General features: G+C 40.4%; 2 protein-coding genes across 2 annotated transcripts in view; both read right to left on the bottom strand.

Moving 5' to 3' along the window:
* ABCB4 (ATP binding cassette subfamily B member 4) overlaps window positions 1–20,521 on the bottom strand; it is a 237,629-nt gene that overhangs the window by 161,244 nt on the left and 55,864 nt on the right. The gene's annotated exons all lie outside the window — the stretch shown is intronic.
* The window catches only part of LOC136310688 (ATP-dependent translocase ABCB1-like), a 147,040-nt gene continuing 140,293 nt past the window's right edge, over window positions 13,775–20,521 (bottom strand). The window contains 3 exon segments of the mRNA XM_066239531.1: window positions 13,775–14,187; window positions 15,016–15,161; window positions 18,380–18,586. Of these exon segments, the coding sequence (XP_066095628.1) occupies window positions 13,995–14,187; window positions 15,016–15,161; window positions 18,380–18,586 (546 nt within the window). The 3' untranslated portion in view covers window positions 13,775–13,994.

The raw sequence follows: 20,521 nt of genomic DNA, 5'->3' as shown, positions 1-20,521 counted from the left end.
TGCTCCCTGGATGGCGAGTTAATTTGTTGGGTAGATATGTTTTGAAAAATACGAGAGCATTGCTTGTCAGTCCTAATAGTTTAGTCCGATGTTTCCCAACGTGGGGCCCATGCCCCACAGGGGGGCAATTCGATAGTTTAGGGGGGCAATTTGAAAATGGACTCGACATGACTTTAACTCTTTCACCCCGGGCCATTTAAATGCAATGCTAGATATCGGTGCCAAATTTAACAAAAAATGCAATTCTTAAATAATTGCGGTAAATAATTATTAAGTATAATTTCGTTTGACGAGACCAAAATATCAACTGGGTGATTGGCGTCAAGTAAACTTCATCCTGGGTTCACCGCGGAGTGTGGCGTCTGCCGTGGGGAACCCCAGACGTTTTAAAAACTCGCTAAACAACGCAGTTATTCTCACCTAATTGGCCCATCACAACTTCTGTAGTGTTTCACATCATTCAGTTGGTGTGAATTTGAAATAAGTGTCAGTCAAAACTGTTGTAAAAGCTCGTTGATTTAATAAATATACATATATATATTGTATAGATATAATTGGTAAGTATTTGATTTTATTTTTATCAATATTAAACTCTTTATTAAGTACTTCTTGCATCGGGGCTAGAAAGCAATAATATTTTATAAATATTATTGGTGCTATAATAGTGCATGCATGACAATTTTAATTTTAGAAGCATAACTTTCCAGAAAATTTTGTCAAGTGGAAAAAATATAGATACCTTTTGATTTGCGGTGGTAGTGTAGTAAATGTGTTATATACATTTAAATAAATATGAATTTTTAGTATACGTTTACTCTATGTCACATTGAATATATTTTAACACATATTTTAATATTAGTTTTTAATTGATCTTATTTTTATTATAGCCCATAGTAAAATGAGTGGTGCAAGCAAGAAAAAAACTCGTCAATATTCGGAGGAATATTTAAAAATTGGGTTCATACCCGCTGTTCACGATGAGCGGATTCCTTTTTGTCTTTTATGCCAACAATGCTTGACCAACGAATCAATGAAATGAGGTCATCTTGAGGCGCATTTGAAGGCGAAACATAGTGCTCATATTAATTCAGATTTGAGTTACTTTAAAACTTTAAAGAAAAATTTTGAAAAAAGAACATTAAAGTCTCTATTTACTGCTCATACTTCAACTAATAATCGTGTTCTTGAGGCTAGTTATCAAATTTCTTTATTCATCGCTAAAACTGGAGGAAAGCACACTATAGGAGAGAATTTAATAAAACCGTCAATAGCAGCATTTCTTAAAAACGGTTCTTGAAAAAGATGACAAAGATGTAAAAGTTATGCCACTCAGTAACAATTCTGTTAGCAGAAGAATAGACGAAATGAGTGAGGATATTAAAAAACAACTTATTGAAAAGCTGAAAACAAGAAAATTCTCCTTGCAAATGGATGAATCAACTTTGAGAGACAGTGAGGCAGTATTGATAACTTACGTAAGATATATTGATAAAGGACATTTTGCTGAAGAAATGTTGTTCTGTAAAAGATTAGAAAGCACCACTACCTCCAAAGATATATATATATATATATATATATATATATATATATATATATATATTAAGCTAAAAAACTACTTAGATGTCAGTGATATACCAATGAAAAATATAACATCTTGTGCTGCAGATGGTGCTCCCAATATGATGGGCAAGAAAAATGGCTGCTTAAAATTGATGAAAGATGCAAATCCAGAAATGATTCTTGTGCATTGTGTTATTCATAGGGAAAACTTGGTAGCTAAAAACATCTCGCCTGTTCTGAATGAAGTATTACATACAGTAATAAAGTGTGTTAATGCTATTAAAGCTAGTGCCAAATGTGAGCGTCTTTTCAAGCTATTTTGTGAAGAACAAAATGAAGACCATGTGAGACTTTTACTTCATACTGAAGATGGCTATCTAAAGGAAACTTTTTGAAAAGATTTATGGAACTGTTTGATACTCTTAGTGACTTTTAAGCAACAAACCTGAAATGAAGTATCTGTTAACAATAGATGGTAAAGCATTTGTGAGTTATTTAGCCGATATCTTTGAAAAACTATATTAAATAAGCAATTTCAAGGAACAAATAAAACTCTTGTCGATGCAAAAGCAAAGATATTTGGTTTCATTACCAATATTGAGTTATGTCAGAAACATATTAACAACAAAAACTTTAAACAGTTTCATTGGCTCCAAAAATGTGAAGTAACTGATACCGCTTTACTTGTTATTGTCAATCATTTGAATATTCTATCGGCTGATTTAAAGGAAAGATTTTCTGATTTAAAACAAATTGATTTCCCAACATGGATGATGCAGCCAATGTTAGTGGATTTGTCTGATATATCAAATATGCAGTATCAAGAAGAACTCGCAGAATTGCAAAATGATGAGTCAGTTAAAGCTTTATTTAATATCAAAGGAGCGATGGCATGGCTTTGTGAGGAAACAGAAATCAAATACCCAAATTCAACCAAATGTGCAAGAAAACTATTGCTACCGTTTCCATCTTCATTTTTAGCTGAATGTGGATGTAGTGCTGTAAATGATTTACTGGTAAAAAAAAAAAAAGAAATCAGCTGGATATAACACAACGTGGAGACTTGAGACTAAAGCTAACCAAATTGGAACCTAATATAAAATCTCTGTGCAGCAAGTATCAAGTGCAAGGATCACACTAAATTAAAATAATAAATTAATATAGAAAAATCTGTATTAAAATTATTTGGAATTTAAATTTCTGTCTTTCATTATATGTTTTGAAATTTTACTTACTGTGTTTTGTTAACAATTTCATTGTGATGGCACAAAAAAAGTTGGGAAACACTGGTTTAGTAAGTACTCAGATGCTTGACCGGGGATTTTTGCCCACTAAGGGACTAGGGAAAGAACAGCGAGGAATTCTCACCCCCATAGAAGTGACACCCAATACCAGAAGATGTGGATTAGGATATCAAAATTTAGCATAGGGGCCTTGGTAGCTCCTGCTACCCCAATAATGCATTGTGCAGACCCAATTACTTGTAAATGAGATAATCCTGTATGGGTAGACCAATGGTCCTTTTCTCAGGAGAAACTTAGGACAGCTGCTTAATTGGTACAAGTGCAGCTACAGCTTCGGCACATTGACCCATCTAATAGTCCATGAGATACACTTCCATATTTTGATCTTGTTGCCTCCTGGATTATCAAGGGGCATAGGCAACCCTTCAGCTTATAGGTTTTGAGCCTCAAAATTATTGTTGTTCCTTTTTCAAAGGATGAATAACAATGGCTCTGGGAAACTTTCACTAAATGGCAAATCACTTATGCAAATCAATGGACAACTTTATAGTGAAACAGTCAATTTAAAATCAGCTCAAAGATTAGAATTATATGACATTATCATGGCCTTTCAGCATTTGCCATATTCTCCTTTAATTTATATATAGACAGCAAATATTTACTTATGGTTGTTTCCACTATAAAGACTGCTGTCTTAGGGACAGTTGCTGATGAACTATTTCAGCAGTTCCTTCTTCTTCAAAGACTTGTATGTCAACATAGAGCTCCATGTTTTATAGCACATACTTGAGCTCACTCCATGCTCCCTGGAGATTTAGCACAAGGGAATGCCCTTGTTGATCAAGCTACCCAAAAGAAAATTATTTGGAGCAACCACGACAGATCGAGCAATTCAGTCTCATACTATTCATCACCGGAATGCTGCAGTCCTGTGTAAATAGTTTCAACTTTCTCAGGAAGCAGCATGGCAGATTGGTAAATCCTGTCCAAGGTGTCCTATACTACAATCTGTCCCTTCAGTTGAAGTTAACTCTCAAGGACTCCTACCAGGACAATTTTGGCAAATGGATGTTACTCATATACCTTCATTTGGCAAACAGTCCTATGTCCACGTTACAGTGGATACCTATTCTGGATTTATAGTAACCTCTGTCAGAACAGGAGAGGCTGCTAAGCATGTTATAGCTCATTGTCTGTATGCATTGTTCTATTATTGGATTTCCTAAACTGGTTAAACTGACAATGCTCCTGCATATGTAGCAAAAACATTTACTGTATTTTGTCAAATCTTTCAAATTATGGGTATTTCTTACAATCTTTAAAGTCAAGGTATTATTAAAGTGTACCCAGCAAATATTTTAAGGTCAATGTAAAAAAACTTAAAAGAGGGGAGTCATATCCTGGAACTCCTACAGGTCTACCATATCATGCTTTTTACTTAAAAATTTTTTTTTAATAAATTTTTATTAATGGTAATGGGATGACATTAATAAATCAGGGTACATATATTCAAAGAAAAGAAAACATGTCTAGGTTATTTTGTCATCAAATTATGTTGCAAACCCCTCGCCCAAAGTCAGATTGTCCTCCGTCACCCTCCATCTAGTTCTCTGTGCCCCTCCCACTCCCCCTAACTCTCTCCCTCCCTCCCTCCCATGTCCTCCCTCCCCCCCCCCACCCTTGGTAACCACCACACTCTTGTCCATGTCTCTTAGTCTCATTTTTATGTTCCACCAATGTATGGAATCATGTAGTTCTTGTTTTTTTCTGATTTACTTATTTCACTCCTTATAATGTTATCAAGATCCCACCATTTTGCTGTAAATGATCTGATGTTATCATTTCTTATGGCTAAGTAGTATTCCATAGTGTATATGTGCCACATCTTCCTTATCCAGTCTTCTATTGAAGGGTTTTTTGGTTGTTTCCATGTCTTGGCCACTGTGAACAGTGCTGCAATGAACATGGGGCTACATGTGTCTTCACGTATCAATGTTTCTGAGGTTTTGGGGTATATACCCAGTAGAGGGATTGCTGGGTCATAAGGTAGTTCTATTTGCAGTTTTTTGAGGAACCACCATACTTTCCTCCATAATGGTTGTACTACTTTACAGTCCCACCAACAGTGAATGAGGGTTCCTTTTTCTCCACAGCCTCTCCAACATTTGCTATTACCCGTCTTGTTGATAATAGCTAATCTAACAGGAGTGAGGTGGTATCTCATTGTAGTTTTGATTTGCATTTCTCTAATAACTAATGAAGCTGAGCATCTTTTCATATATCTGTTGGCCATTTGTATCTCTTCCTGGGAGAAGTGTCTGTTCATGTCCTCTTCCCATTTTTTTATGGGATTGTTTGTTTGTTTGTTGTTGAGTTTTATGAGGTCTTTGTAAATTTTGGATATTAGGCCCTTATCTGAGCTGTCGTTTGAAAATATCAGTTCCCATTTAGTTGGCTGTCTGTTTATTTTGATATCAGTTTCTCTTGCTGAGCAAAAACTTTTAATTCTGATGTAGTCCCATTCATTTATCTTTGCCTTCACTTCTCTTGCCATTGGAGTCAAGTTCATAAAATGTTCTTTAAAACCCAGGTCCATGATTTTAGTACCTATGTCTTCTTCTATGTACTTTATTGTTTCAGGTCTTATATTTAGGTCTTTGATCCATTTTGAATTAATTTTAGTACACGGGGACAGGCTGTAGTCGAGTTTCATTCTTTTGCATGTGGCTTTCCAGTTTTCCCAACACCATTTGTTGAAGAGGCTTTCTTTTCTCCATTGTGTGTTGTTGGCCCCTTTATCAAAGATTATTTGACCATATATATGTGGTTTTATTTCTGGGCTTTCTATTCTGTTCCATTGGTCTGAGTGTCTATTTTTCTGCCAATACCATGCTGTTTTGATTATCGTGGCCCTATAATATAGTTTAAAGTCAGGTATTGTAATGCCCCCAGCTTCATTCTTTTTCCTTAGGATTGTTTTGGCTATTCGGGGTTTTTTATAGTTCCATATAAATCTATGATTTTTTGTTCCATTTCTTTAAAAAATCTCATAGGGATTTTGATGGGAATTGCATTAAATTTGTATATTGCTTTGGGTAATATGGCCATTTTGATTATATTTATTCTTCCTATCCAAGAACAAGAAATATTTTTCCATCTCATTGTATCTTTTTCGATTTCCCTTAACAATGCTTTGTAATTTTCATTATATAGGTCCTTTACGTTCTTTGTTATGTTTATTCCTAGGTATTTTATTTTTTTTGTTGCAATCGTGAAGGGGATTATTTTTTTGAGTTCGTTTTCTAATATTTCATTGTTGGCATATAGAAAGGCTATGGACTTTTGTATGTTAATTTTGTATCCTGCGACCTTACTGTATTGGTTTATTGTTTCTAATAATCTTTTTGTGGAGTCCTTCGGATTTTCGATGTATAGGATCATATCATCAGCAAAAAGTGATAGCTTTACTTCTTCTTTTCCGATATGGATGCCTTTTATTTCTTTGTCTTGTCTGATTGCTCTGGCCAGAACTTCTAGCACCACGTTGAATAAGAGTGGAGAGAGTGGACAACCCTGTCTTGTTCCTGATTTAAGGTAGAAAGTCCTCAGTTTTATGCCGTTTAATAGGATGTTGGCTGATGGTTTATCATATATGGCCTTTATCATGTTGAGATATTTTCCTTCTATACCCATTTTGTTGAGAGTCTTAAACATAAAATTGTGTTGTATTTTATCAAAAGCCTTTTCTGCATCTATTGATAAGATCATGTGGTTTTTGTTCTTTGTTTTGTTGATATGGTGTATTACGTTAACCGTTTTGCATATGTTGAACCATCCTTGAGATTCTGGGATGAATCCCACTTGATCATGATGTATTATTTTTTTAATATGTTGTTGTATTCGGTTTGCCAGTATTTTGTTTAGTATTTTAGCATCTGTATTCATTAGAGATATTGGTCTGTAGTTTTCTTTCTTTGTGCCATCCTTGCCTGGTTTTGGTATGAGGGTTATGTTGGCCTCATAAAATGTGTTTGGAAGTATTGCTTCTTCTTCAATTTTTTGGAAGACTTTGAGTAGAATAGGAACCAAGTCTTCTTTGAATGTTTGATAGAATTCACTAGTATAACCGTCTGGGCCTGGACTTTTATTTTTGGGGAGATTTTTAATAGTTTTTTCTATTTCCTCCCTGCTGATTGGTCTGTTTAGGCTTTCTGCTTCTTCATGACTCAGTCTAGGAAGGTTGTATTGTTCTAGGAATTCATTCATTTCTTCTAGATTGTTGTATTTGGTGGCATATAATTTTTCATAGTATTCTACAATAATTCTTTGTATATCTATGATGTCTGTGGTGATCTCTCCTCTTTCATTTTGGATTTTATTTATTTGAGTCTTGTGTCTTTTTTCCTTGGTGAGTCTTGCCAAGGGTTTTTCAATTTTGTTGATGTTTTCAAAGAACCACCTCCTTGTTTTATTGATTTTTTCTATAGTTTTTCTGTTCTCTATTTCATTTATTTCTGCTCTGATTTTTATTATCTCCTTTCTTCGGCTGGTTTTGGGTTGTCTTTGTTCTTCTTTTTCTAGTTCCTTAAGGTGTGAAGTTAAGTGGTTTACTTCGGCTCTCTCTTGTTTGTTCATATAGGCCTGAAGTGATATGAACTTTCCTCTTATTACTGCTTTTGCTGCATCCCAGAGATTCTGATATGTCGTATTATCATTTTCATTTGTCTGTATATATCTTTTGATCTCTGCGCTTATTTCTTCTTTGACCCATTCATTTTTTAAAAGTATGTTGTTTAGTTTCCACATTTTTGTGGGTTTTTCCCCCTCTTTTTTGCAGTTGAATTCTAGTTTCAAGGCTTTATGATCAGAAAATATGCTTGGTACAATTTCAATTTTTCTAAATTTGCTGATATTGTCTTTGTGGCCCAACATATAGTCAATTCTTGAGAATGTTCCATGTACACTAGAGAAAAATGTATACTCTGTCGCTTTGGGATGAAGTGTCCTGTAGATGTCTATCATATCCAGGTGTTCTAGTATTTCGTTTAAGGCCACTATATCTTTATTGATTCTCTGTTTGGATGACCGATCTAGAGCCGTCAGCGGTGTATTGAGGTCTCCAAGTATGATTGTATTTTTGTTAGTTTTTGTTTTAAGGTCAATAAGTAGCTGTCTTATATATTTTGGTGCTCCTTGGTTTGGTGCATATATATTAAGGATTGTTATGTCTTCTTGATTCAACTTCCCCTTAATCATTATGAAATGACCATTTTTGTCTCTGAGTACTTTTTCTGTCTTGTAGTCAGCATTATTAGATATGAGTATTGCTACGCCTGCTTTTTTTTGGGTGTTGTTTGCTTGGAGTATTGTTTTCCAGCCTTTCACTTTGAATTTGTTTTTATCCTTGTTGCTTAGATGTGTTTCTTGTAGGCAGCATATAGTTGGATTTTCTTTTTTAATCCATTCTGCTACTCTGTGTCTTTTTATTGGTAAGTTTAATCCATTTACATTTAGTGTAATTATTGACACTTGTGGGTTCCCTACTGCCATTTTATAAATTGCTTTCTGTTAGTTTTGTATCTAGTTTGATTCTTCTCTTTTGTTTTTCTATCATTTGTTTTTGTGTGTTTGTGTTCCATACTTCTTTCCTCTGTTGCTACCTTTTTTAAATCAAGTGTTTTTGTGGTGGTTTTTTTAAGGGTGGTTACCATTAAGTAATGAAAAGGGTACCTACCATATTCATTGTAGTACCCTATCTTATAAGTATTTCTGCACTTCATCATCCTTTGCTACTGTTAATCTCCATCCTCTCCCCCCTTTTTTTTCCTTTGTTGTCACAGTTTAAGTTTGGTTTTATTGTGTTCTTGGTGGAGCTGTGACTTGTGGTGTTGTTTTCTTTTGTTCTTTGAATCTGGTTGGAAAACCCCCTTTAGTATTTCCTGGAGTGGGGGCTTTCTGTTGATAAATTCTCTCATCTTTTCTGTATTTGTGAATGTTTTTATATCTCCTTCATACTTGAAGGATAGCTTTGATGGGTATAGTATTCTTGGCTGAAAGTTCCTCTCTTTCAGGGCTTTAAATATTGGGGTCCACTCTCTTCTAGCTTGTAGAGTTTCTGCTGAGAAATCTGATGATAATCTAATAGGCCTTCCTTTATATGTTGTACTCTTCTTTTCCCTGGCTGCCTTGAGAATTTTTTCTTTGTCATTGGTTTGTGTCATCTTTATTATGATGTGCCTTGGAGTGGGTTTGTTGGGGTTAAGAAAACTTGGTGTTCTGTTTGCTTCTTGAATTTGAGGCTTTAGTTCCTTCCACAGGCTTGGGAAGTTCTCGTCTATTATTTGTTTGAGTATATTCTCCATTCCATTTTCTTTCTCTTCTCCCTCTGATATACCTATTATTCTTATGTTATTCTTTCTGATGGAGTCAGACAATTCCTGTAGGGCTTTCTCGTTTTTTATTATTTTTGAGTCTCTTTCTTTTTCTCTCTGTTGTGCCTCAAGTTGTTTGTCTTCTATTTCACTAATCCTATCTTCAATCTGGGCTGTTCTGTTAGCTAAGCTTGCTACCTCATTTTTCAGTTCGTGAATTGAGTTTTTCATTTCTGTTTGATTTTTTTTATAGTTTCAATTTCCTTGGTAATATATTCTTTGTGTTCATTGAGTTGTTTTCTGATCTCCCTATATTGCCTTTCTGTGTTTTCTTGTATATCTCTGAGCATTTTTAAGATTTCTATTTTAAATTCTCTGTCATTTAGCTCCAAGGCTTCCAATATGTTAAGTCTTTTCTCCATAGATTTTTCCACATCTATTTGTGTTACCTCTCTTTCTTTTGTATCCATAATATTCGATTTCCTCTTTCTTATCGGCATCTGAGGGTGGTCTTATTGATAGCACTAATTAGAATTAATAAAGAGTAAAAAGTAAAAAAAAAAAAAGGGTAAAACACCCCACAATAAAAAAACAGTAATAATTTATTATTTCCCCCTTTTTTTCTCTCTTCTCTTTCCCTCCTCTCCCCTCCTCAGGGAAATATCATGCCTATAATGGAGGGCCTGATTTGGGGTGAAGAGTTCAAGGGGCAAAAAAAAAAGGGAGTAGGGACCTACTAAATGCAAAAAAAAAAAAAAAAAAAAAAAAAGGAAGAAAATCTTAGACAAGCATAAGATGATTTGCTTGTAAGTGATGGTCAACTAAGAGATATAATGAGAGGGATAAGAGGGAACCAGAAAAAAGGACCAAAAAAGAATAATAAAGAAGAAAAAATAAAAATAATAAGTAAAATTCTGTTGTATTAAGTGGAGCAAAGACTAAATACAATGGAGACCTTGGGTTGGGAGAACCCAAAATGCCACAAAAATAAACAAACAAGAAAAAAAAATAAAAACAAAAGCAAAAAAGAGAAATAAAGCCTAAAAAAAGCCTTGAGTCCCAAATTAACTAAGTTGTTCGTGATTGAGGATTATATGGGAGGAAAGTAAAAAGAGAAAAGAAAAAACGAATAGAAAGGAAAAAATAAGAAAAAGAGAAAAATGAAGGAAGAAATAAAATAGGAAGAGAAAAAAAACAAAATAAAGCAAGACAAAAAAAAAAAAAAGGAGAGAGTGAGAGTTAAGTGTTTTGGAGTATAACCTTAAAGGAGGGTGAGGATGAAGAAGAAAAATAAAATGCAACACTCATGAGTAGTGTAGTTCAAGAAAGGGGAAGTATAAGATGGACAGAGAATAGAAGGACTGAGGTGGAGGAAATAAAGGCAAAAAGATAGAAGAAACAAACAACAACAACAACAACAAAAAATTAGTGGATCAAGTTGTAAAGTCTGTGGGTTTTTCTTGATTTTGAGAGGTTAACTTCTTCCTTTTTCTTTTCTCTCCCTCTTCCTGGTCAGTGACTCTGTACCCCAGGCTCTGCCCCTGTGTCACTCTTAGTTAGGGACTTGCAGTTGATGGGATTCTATGGCAATGTCATATAATTGGCTTTAGTCTTGCTGGAAGTAAAGGCTTGTTGGCGTTTGCAAGGTTCAACGATGAGAGAGTTTGCTTTCCTGGATTCTCTCTCCTAGTCCCCCCTTTCTGAATTAGCAGCCTGGTGATCCAGCTATAAGGCTGCAACTGCTTCTGCCTGGGGAGTAAGAGGCTCAAAGAGCTGGGAAATCCCCACTCTATCCCCACTCAGTGCAAGGCTTTGGGAAAGGCTCTGAGAGTCAGGGCCTCCAGTGTAATCAGGCGGGGGTGGGAGTCAATTGTTGTCAAGGTGACTGATCAGTGCCTATCATTTAGTTGGACCTCTCAACCCAGGCTTTCCACACTTTGTAGCCTGTTTTTGCAGGGAAGAAGAGGCACTAGTCTCTGCTTACTAGTGTAGTATAGACCTTATTATCTGCCAAGTCCTTCTTGTTAGCGTTTATCCCTGAATATGGAGGCTCTATCAATCAGAAGTTGCCCCCGCCCCTTTAGCGAGAGGCACTAAAAAATATCACGCCTCTTGTCTTGGATCGCTGAACTGAGAGAGATCTTATCAATTAGAACCGAGGGTGCGCAGATTTCATGGGTTAAGCTAATTTCAGTGATTGGGTCGCAGCTGTGTTTCCGAAGGTATTTTAGGCTGCCTGCGTGCGCCCCTCCCCCAACGCTTGATTGTTAGCTTGAATGGCTGGGTGAGGTGCCCTGCCCATGGAGAGAATCTCCCAAGCCTCTCCCGCTCGCCCCGCCGCTGGCGGCTGGACCGCACCAGGCGCAGGATAATGGAGCCCCCTGGGTGTGCGGGCCAGCAGGGCGCCCTGGGCACGTGGAATGCCCAAGGCACGCGAGCGAATGGGGCGCTCCAGGCACCGGTGGCCGGCGACCCCCACTCACAGTGTGCGGGCCGCTGGGAACGTCAGCAGTGCTCAACCGGACCGGGCGCGCTCGCGGTGGCGGTTCGCGGGGGCTCACAGCGGCTCGCGGTGGCGGCTCGTGGCGGCCGCTCGCGGCAGTGGCTCGCGGGGGCTTGCGGCGGCTCGCGGCGGCGGCTCGCGGCGGCTGCTCGCGGCTCGCGGTTCCCAAGTATATGGGCTGACTCACCACAGGCGCACTTCCTTGCGGTTTGAAAGAACGTCCCTGTGGTAGATTTTTCCACACCCTCGTCTCTCAGATTCAAGTGATAACAGTCCTTTCGCTATCAGTTTGTGTGGAACTCCGGAATGCTCCGAGGATAAATTTTTCTGTTTCTAGTTGATAAATTTGTTGTGATTTAGGGGAGAGCTGTCGGACGCGCTGCTCACGGCGCCATTTCCGTGACGTCACTCTAAAATTTTTTAAATTTCTTTTGAATGCTGATGAACAGGAGATGCCAAATCTTTTTCTCTTGCAAATTTCTACCCTCTTTTATTTGATCCAGCTAATAATACTGTTTTGTCTTTTCCCAAATAGCTCCAGATATACAGAAAAGGTTTATATAGGCAGGTAGGGATCCTCAAACCCCTCAGTGAGATCTTCTGAGCATGGCATTTAAGGTACCTAGAGGCAGAAAAAGCCCAATAGAGATCAGGTGAACTACCAGCTTTTATGATACGCCCTTAAAGGCTCCAATGCCCCAAAGGGGTCTCATAGGATTCCATCTGGGTCCTGCTTCAATAATGAATAGGAAGGTTATTGAGCTAAAGCCTGCCAGGCTTACATGCCTTTGCTGTGAGGAAAAAGAGACAGTGGAAGGTAGGTTTCCCCCTCGCTCCTCTAAGGGAGGATTCAGTCTCTTCCAGCCCTGCTCCAGCCACCTATGACCTAACCTTGCCCAGAATGCTGGGGTTTGCCACTGAAGGCTGAAGGTGCCCAGGGCTGTCGGCTCCTTCTGCGACACTGTGGCCGAGCCTAGGGTATTTCTTCCAAGAAGCAGGAAAACTGATCTCTTTTGCACAAGGGCCACTTAACTATGTCTTGCCTGAATAGTCAGGTTTTTTATTCTTCCCTCGAAGATCTCTGTTGTGGGTGTTCATAGTTTTATTTTCTGCTGTTTTGTTTAATATATAGTGTTTCCTTTATTCCTCCTACCTCAATGCCCCACCGTTATTTCAGGCTGGGACCTACTCCTAATTTAGAGCTCTCTTTCCCCCTTTGCCACCCAGCTTAGTATATCCTAAGGTTCTCTTTACCAAGCCACAGTCGCAGAGCTCCAGGGAAAAGCAACCTGGTCTCATCTCTCCAGGCAGAGGAGAACAGAAGCTCCATCTCCACACATGCTGCAGATGGCTTTTCCAGTCTACCTGAATCATTACCAGCTAGAAGCAGCGGTCATTGTGACTTGGACGTGAGCTGCAAAGTATAGAATTGTGACAACAATTCCAGTGCCATGCAAACTTTTCCTGGATGTGGACTTTTCCTGGACTCCTCTTTTTGCGACAGCTCCTAATGGACTGAACTGGGGTTGGGTTGCATTTGCAGGGATCTGGAATGGTGTTGGTGCCAACTTGGACTTGGTGAACATGTTAAGGACACTACTCTTTTATGGATTCTTGCTGTACTGGCCAAGAGTTTGCTTAAAGGCTTTAATCACTGTAAAAAAAAAAAAAAGACTGGATAAAGATGTGGCACATATACACTATGGTATACTACTCAGCCATAAGAAATGACGACATCAGATCATTTACAACAAAATGGTGGGATCTTGATAACATTATATGGAGTGAAATAAGTAAATCAGAAAAAACCAAGAACTGCATGATTCCATACATTAGTGGGACATAAAAACGAGACTAAGAGACATGGACAAGAGTGGTGGTTATGGGGGAGGAGGGAATAAGGGAGAGGGGGAGAGGCACAAAGAAAACTAGATAGAAGGTGACGGAGGACAATCTGACTTTGCGTGATGGGTATGCAACATAATTGAATGACAAGATAACCTGGACATGTTTTCTTTGAATATATATACCCTGATTTATTTATGTCACCCCTTTAAAATTAATAAAAATTTATTTATAATAAACAAACAAAAAACATTATTTTATTCCATTTGGTGATGTTTCTTCCAATTCCTTTAATTATAAAGTCTTTGAAGATTCTAAATGTCGTGGAATCATCTTGTGTCATTAAACAGGTAACTATGTAAGTTTTTTCAGTAAGTTCTCACATTTTAACTTTGATTAAATGCCATATTTTAACACAGACATTAGATAATATTTAACAGTGTATCTGGTCACAGTTCAAGAGTGCTTGGCTCAAGCCTGGACACTGACCATGGAGAAATAGATGCCCTTCTTTGCCAGCAGCTGCTGGTGGGTGCCATGTTCCTTGATCTTGCCATTCTGAAACACCACAATCCGGTCTGCATTCTGGATGGTGGACAGGCGGTGGGTGATCACAATGCAGGTGCGGCCTTCCCTGGCTTTGTCCAGGGCTTCTTGGATGACCCATTCAATAATCATGTAAATTAATTCTGATAAAAATAGTACCTTCCCTTTAATTCCTTTTCCAAAATAATCTTCTAATCTTCAAAATTAATTTATCCAATAATAGGTCCTTTTATAACAATGATGCCAGTGAAATGTAACAGATTTTACAAAGCAAGGGATTTGGTGTATCAGAAGATAATCGAATCCTCTTTTGAATTCATTCCGAATCATGAGTCATCCATTCTGAAAGGACAATAAATACGGCCCATCCACCCATTAGAAATGTTTACTGGTATGCCTAGCTACACAACATCCTTCCATCAGCCTCTGGTCAGCTCTACAGCAAATTCAGGAAGACTGAGCATGGGGACACCTTCTTCTTTGCATTTTGGTATTTTTAAGACAGGAAACATCTCAGAACTTGTCTGGCTTTCAGGTGCCAGAATGTTTAACTTTTTCTCAAACTGACATATGATTACTAATATTTATCTTAAGGTACCGACAGCTTTCAACATTGTGTTGCCTTCCCATATTTTACATAGTTGCTGAAGAAATGCTGCCAGTAGAAATGGAAATATGCCTCCTCAATGCAGTTTCTAAGGTCAATACAAAGTGATCCAGGGCTGTTTACTGGAGCGTAAGTAAGTACTATGAGACTAATTGGCCTTGTTTTATCTTAGTTTTAACAGCAGCTATAGAAAGTGTTTAAATTCCACCAAAAGGTGACATGAGTAACAATCAACATTATGTGGCTGAAATTTCTTTTCTACTGTGGAAGAAAGAAGCATAAATTATATCTCAGGTGCAACCGATTTAAATGTGAATAAGTTAGATTTACATTCTTACCTTTTCACTTTCTGTGTCCAGAGCTGATGTAGCTTCATCCAGAAGCAAAATGTGAGGCTGTCTAACAAGGGTGCACGCAATCGCAACATGCTGCTTCTGGCCACCCAATAGCTGAGTGCTTTTGTCTCCTACTCTGGTGTTGTATTTCTGTAAATAGAGTTTCATTACTATAAAAAGAAGAACTGAGATTATAAAAACGAGTTTGCTTACTGAAAAAAAAACTACTTCCATGCATACAAAAAATTTTTAGGTTTAGAAGTTAAGAATGGGTTCATAGAGAATTTTTCGATTGAAAGAGAGAAGAGGAAGGAAGACAAGTATCAACTCTTTTCACTGAATTGTTCCATTTAGTGTGTATTCATTGATTGCTTCTCCTATGTGTCCTGACCGAGGGTCAAACACGTGACTCCTGGGTCACCGGGTCAATGCTTTCTCCACCGAGCCACCCAGCCAGGGCCAGATTCATAGAAATTAAACAAACACATAGCTCTCAATGACAAGTTTGATCTCTCTTCTTGAAAATAGACCGTTTGTGTCTTGAAAGTTATGTTTTAATATAAACAAGTCAGCATGTGTATGAGGAAGAATATTGTCATGTTAGTCTCTTCCAGTCTTCTGGTTTCATTATATTTAGGACAAAGAGGTAGAAGATAGGAAATTTGATTTGAAAGGCCTAAGCATAAGAAAATAATTGAAGCTCATTTCATTTATAACCAGCAGGTGATGCTCTCTCCATTATTTTAAAGCAAGGAAGGGAAGAAATCCTTGGGATGCTACCTTTTTGATGTCTGTTTTTAAAAAACTCTCTGCTCTGTCTCAACAATTTTAATGAATGCTAAAGAATTCTATTTCGATATATAACTTTAAAAGCTGAACTCTTTCAGCCCTGGCCATATAGCTCTACTGGTTAGAGTCGTTCTGATAGGCCAAAGTTTCAGATTTGGTTCCCCAGTTAGGAACATACAAGAATCTACCAATGAATAAATATGTGGAACAACAAAAATCAATGTTTTTTTTTTTCCTTTCTCTCTCTCTCTGTAAAAGTCAATAAACAAAATTTTTTAAAAAAGAAAGCTGAAGTATTTTTTTTTGTTTTAGAGTTCTCCCAAAATTTTTCACTTATTTGTTGCCCACATTAGATAACTGTCACTACTCAACATAACGGCAGAGACAGCAGCATGTAGGGGAGAGCCGAAACAGGATGTGAAGGCAGTATAACCTAGAGAACAATACTATCTTATTATTTACAGGTCTTGGAGGCCAAAATTTTAGTCAAACTGCTGGCTGATTCTGATACCCAGAGTTTGTAAACTTCGTGTTCTGCGTGGTGTTGCCTGTTTGTATTTGCTGTATCTGACAGTCCTAGTTGTGTGGCACTCGGACAGAGGGCGCCACCTGCAGGTGGGATACGAAGACTTCAGGTGACTTTTGGGTGGACCATGGGGCTGGCTCTACCCCAGGGCTGCGTCTGCCTCAGAGGCAGGAACACTGTGTCCCATGAAAGTGTAGGTGTGGCCAGGTTGCACCGAGAAAGTATTGAGCCTCTTGAGGCAAGTAAACACAGGGTTTAACCCCAAAGGGAGGAGCTGGGTAACGAGACCAGCCTCCTGCCGGGCGAGGTAAATTCTAGTTCAAATCACTCAGGGGAAGAAGTGGCTTCTCAGACAGAAAACAGGATTGAAGGGATTTCCCTTTCCCTTTCCCTTTCCCTTTCCCTTTCCCTTTCCTTTCCTTTCCTTTTCGGAGAAGAAGAACCTACGAGTGTGCTCTGTGTGACAGAGTTGACCAAGAGCCCAGAAAAGCGGGGTCTCAGTGGCAGACAGATGCCAGAGCGGCAAAGCATATTTAATAGTCGGGTGATAGTTACTCTCTGCGTTTGTCTTTGCCAACCCCTAACCCAGTGGTTCTCAAACTTCAGCCTGCATCAGTATCACCTGGGCTATTAACACATCCATGGCTAGACTTCACCTCCAAGTTTCTAATTCCCACACTCTGGGGAAGGGCCTGAGAACCTGCATTTCTTTCATGTTCCCAGGTGACACTGATGAGCTGGTCCATGCCCATGTGTGAGAACACTGACCTTGACATTAGTACAGGGGATTGAGACTATATTTTAAAATGTGCTAGCCTTGCCTGGCCAGGTGGTGGTTCAGTGGACGGAGTGTCAGACTGGAATGTGGATGGCCCGAGTTCGAAACCTTGAGGTCGCCGGCTTGGGCGGCTTGTCTGGTTTGAGCAAGGCTCGCCAGCTTGGGCCCAGGGTCACTGGCTTGAGCAGAAGGTCACTTGGTCTGCTGTGGCCCTCTGGTAGAGGCACAGTTGGGGGGGGGTGTCAATGAATAACTAGGGTGCCTCAGCGAAGAGTTGATGCTTCTCGTGTCTCTCCCTTCCTGTCTGTCCCTATCTGTTCCTCTGTGTCTCTGTGTCTCTCTGTCTCTGTCATAGAAAAATAAAAATATAAGAAATAAAATATGCTAGCCTTGGAAAGGGCCAATTATTCACAGTTGGGCTAGAAGGTTAAAGGCTGGCAACAATGTCCCCTCCTGGGGCCTATGATGTGGTAGCAGCAGTTACTTAAAGAAGAGACTCAGGAAAAGAAAATCTTGGGAAAGGGCCACCTGGCATTGCCAGACTTCCCCAAGAGGGGAGTGCCTTCCCTGCTGGCTGGAGGCTGCTGAGCTCTATTTCTTATGGGGCACTTCCTTACAATAAATAATGTAAATGTTGATGATGGAGGGTTAGATGAGCCATGTGAAAATGTACTTTAAAATACAGGACTAAAGGGGCTTTCAAGAGGATGAGAAGTTTTGTTTGTCTGGCCTCCTGGGAGGAATTCAGAGGACAGCCATGGGACTACAGCCCAGGGAGGATTTCAAAGGCCACAGCTTGGGGCCCATGAAATGTGCGATGGTGACGAGTTACATGGCATCTCGGTCACCACATGGTTCAGCCCTATTCAGAGAGGGCCTTCTTTCTGGCACGGGTCCTATCCCCGGCCTGACTCTGCAGGGAGGTTGGAGGTTTGGAAAGGGCTGCAAGGAGGCAGAAGGAAGGCTGGGAGAGAAATGGGGAGGGGGCTTCAGGCCTGCTTCTCCCGGCCCTGCACTTGGACTAGAAGGGAGAGGCCTCCCAGACATACCGGCTTTCAGGTCAGTCTTGTTCACAGGGGAAGTCAGTTGGGTGACCCGGTAAACATAACACTGAAGGGGGACAGGAAGTGTGGCCTGATGCTTGTATAAGGGTGTGTGCGTGTGTGAGTGTGTGGCTGCTCATTTTTCTTCACCTTGGGAAACCAGCCCTTATCCAACCATCGGCCAGGGAGGCACCCACAGGCTCCCGGACTCCTAACTGGCCGGGACACTTACGTCAGGCAGTGACTCAATGAAGTGGTGAATGTTGGCCTCCTTGGCGGCCCGCACAATCTCTTCCTGGGACACGACCCGGCTGTTGTCTCCATAGGCGATGTTCTCGCCAATGCTGCAGTCAAACAGGATGGGATCCTGGGACACGATGCCCATCTGTGCCTGGAGCTACTGGACATTCAGCTGCTTGACCTCTTCTCTGTCAATGCGCTAAAAAAAGAAGAGCTCCCAGGTAAACTTTGGAACCAGCGCATTTTGAATCTAGCAAGGGTAGTATCATTACTTCAGACATTGCAGTTGCCAAATTACTGTGAGACTACACTTTTGTTGTTATCGTTTAGATTATCAAGGATAGTTAAATATGATCATAATTATGTGCTCTGAAGAACCATCATGTTTCTTCCATTTTAACCCTAGTTTTGATACGTGTGTGTTGGGTAAAATAATGCTGCATACACACACTCCCAAGATACCCATGTTCTAAGCCATGAAACCTGTAAATGTTAAGCCACGTGGCAAAGGGGGATTAAGGTATTGTTGGGCAGATAAAATGTATTATGCTCACTTTGTTAAAAATGGCGCTGCCCACGTGAGGCCGTCGCCCAGGTGATATTAATGTGTGTTGAGAATCCTTGTAGCCTGGGGCTTGGTTTTGGGATTAAGCCTTTCCCACCCTTTTTGATGTGGGGTGGTACAATCCAATCATGCCTCAGAGAAGTGACTTTGTATTAGACACTTCCCTATTTTGTATATTGGATTAGAGGTTGTGAAGCTACACTATAAAATGGGGGCAGAACGAGAGTTTGCTGCTCTTGGTTCCTGGGATGATTAGCATGAGAGAGCAGAGGGAGCAGAGCAGAGAGCAGCAGAAAGAGGCCATGTGGCCAGGAGAAGCAGCCAAGATGGCGGAGTGCTGAGTGAGACGCCAGTTTGTGCAGAGTTTGTATCTGGGATAAGGAAGGAGATGGGGAACTGAGGAGAATAAGGCTGGTGAGCTAGAAACCTTTGATTCTAGGAAACTCGGATAAGTCAGTGGCTTTGTGAGCACTGAATGTGAGTGGGTTTTGGAGCCCAGTGTGTGATTTTTGCTTGCCCGCTGGGTGCAAGCTAGAATTAAAGATAACAGCCCATCAGCTTTTGGCTCCTTTGTTTCTTTACCGACTGTCCGAATCCAATGCAAACCTGCATGGGCCGGGCGGCTGCTGTGATGGTAGCCCTGGCCATGACTCCTGGCTTTACATTTGGCATAGTCTGTGGCAGGATTCGATACAGATCAGCAAGGAGCCTTTGAGCGCTGGAGTAGAGGACTGGCTAGTGTTATGGTTCCCCATGGCTGTCCTTTTGGGGATCGTAGGCTGGCTGACTATTACAGCCATGCGTGAGGAAACCGAGAACTCTGTGGAAGAGGCTGCCCGGGACTTGCAAACCAAGCAGTGGAAGGAGCTGGAGCAAATGCGGGAGAAACCGATGCTGACCCTGGAGCTGGAGGAAGCGCTGGAGGAGGAGGCCGACCAGGTTTGCGAGATTCGCCTGGAAATGGAGCAGCTGCTGGAGGAGGATTCAGAGGTTCGTGAGTTGCAGCTTGCCCTGGATGTTGTGGAGAGCCAGCAGTGGCGGGAGGCTGGGGCTGAGGCCAGAGATGAGACTGGAGCTGCAAGGTCTACGGAGCAGAAGGCGGAAGCCCGGGGCTCGAGCCCGGCAGTGGGAGCTGATGTTTCTAGTTCCTCTTTGGAGGTTCAGGAGAATCGGGCTGGAGTTGCAATCCGCAGTCTCCAGAAGATGAGAGCCCAGCTGGAAGGAGCATCTACTGTGGCCCTGGTAGGTCTGCGATTTTGGGACATAGGGCTGGACATGTCCTCCGGAGCAGAGATGGAAATGCTGACTGCCATTGCCATGTGCTCCTTTTTGGGACAGTGTAAGACCTGCCAGGACGGCAGGAATGAGGGGGGTGGCTGACGCCCCATGTGCGTGGACTGATTTCCTGGACTACGACCGGAGTGGGCATTGGCTCCTTTGTTGGATGGATTTACGAATTATGGATTTTGGACAATGTGAAATACCCTGATGGGGGTGGGGGTGGCTTTGCTGGAAGCACTCCCCTGCCCCGGGAAGCTTTCCCTGTGGCTAGAAAAAAGGCCGAGGACA

Source organism: Saccopteryx bilineata, chromosome 7 (assembly GCF_036850765.1).
Source record: "Saccopteryx bilineata isolate mSacBil1 chromosome 7, mSacBil1_pri_phased_curated, whole genome shotgun sequence".
In the NCBI taxonomy this organism is placed as follows: domain Eukaryota; kingdom Metazoa; phylum Chordata; class Mammalia; order Chiroptera; family Emballonuridae; genus Saccopteryx; species Saccopteryx bilineata.
The sequence above is the reverse complement of the archived record's forward strand: the minus strand, read 5'-3'. Positions and strand labels throughout refer to the sequence as shown.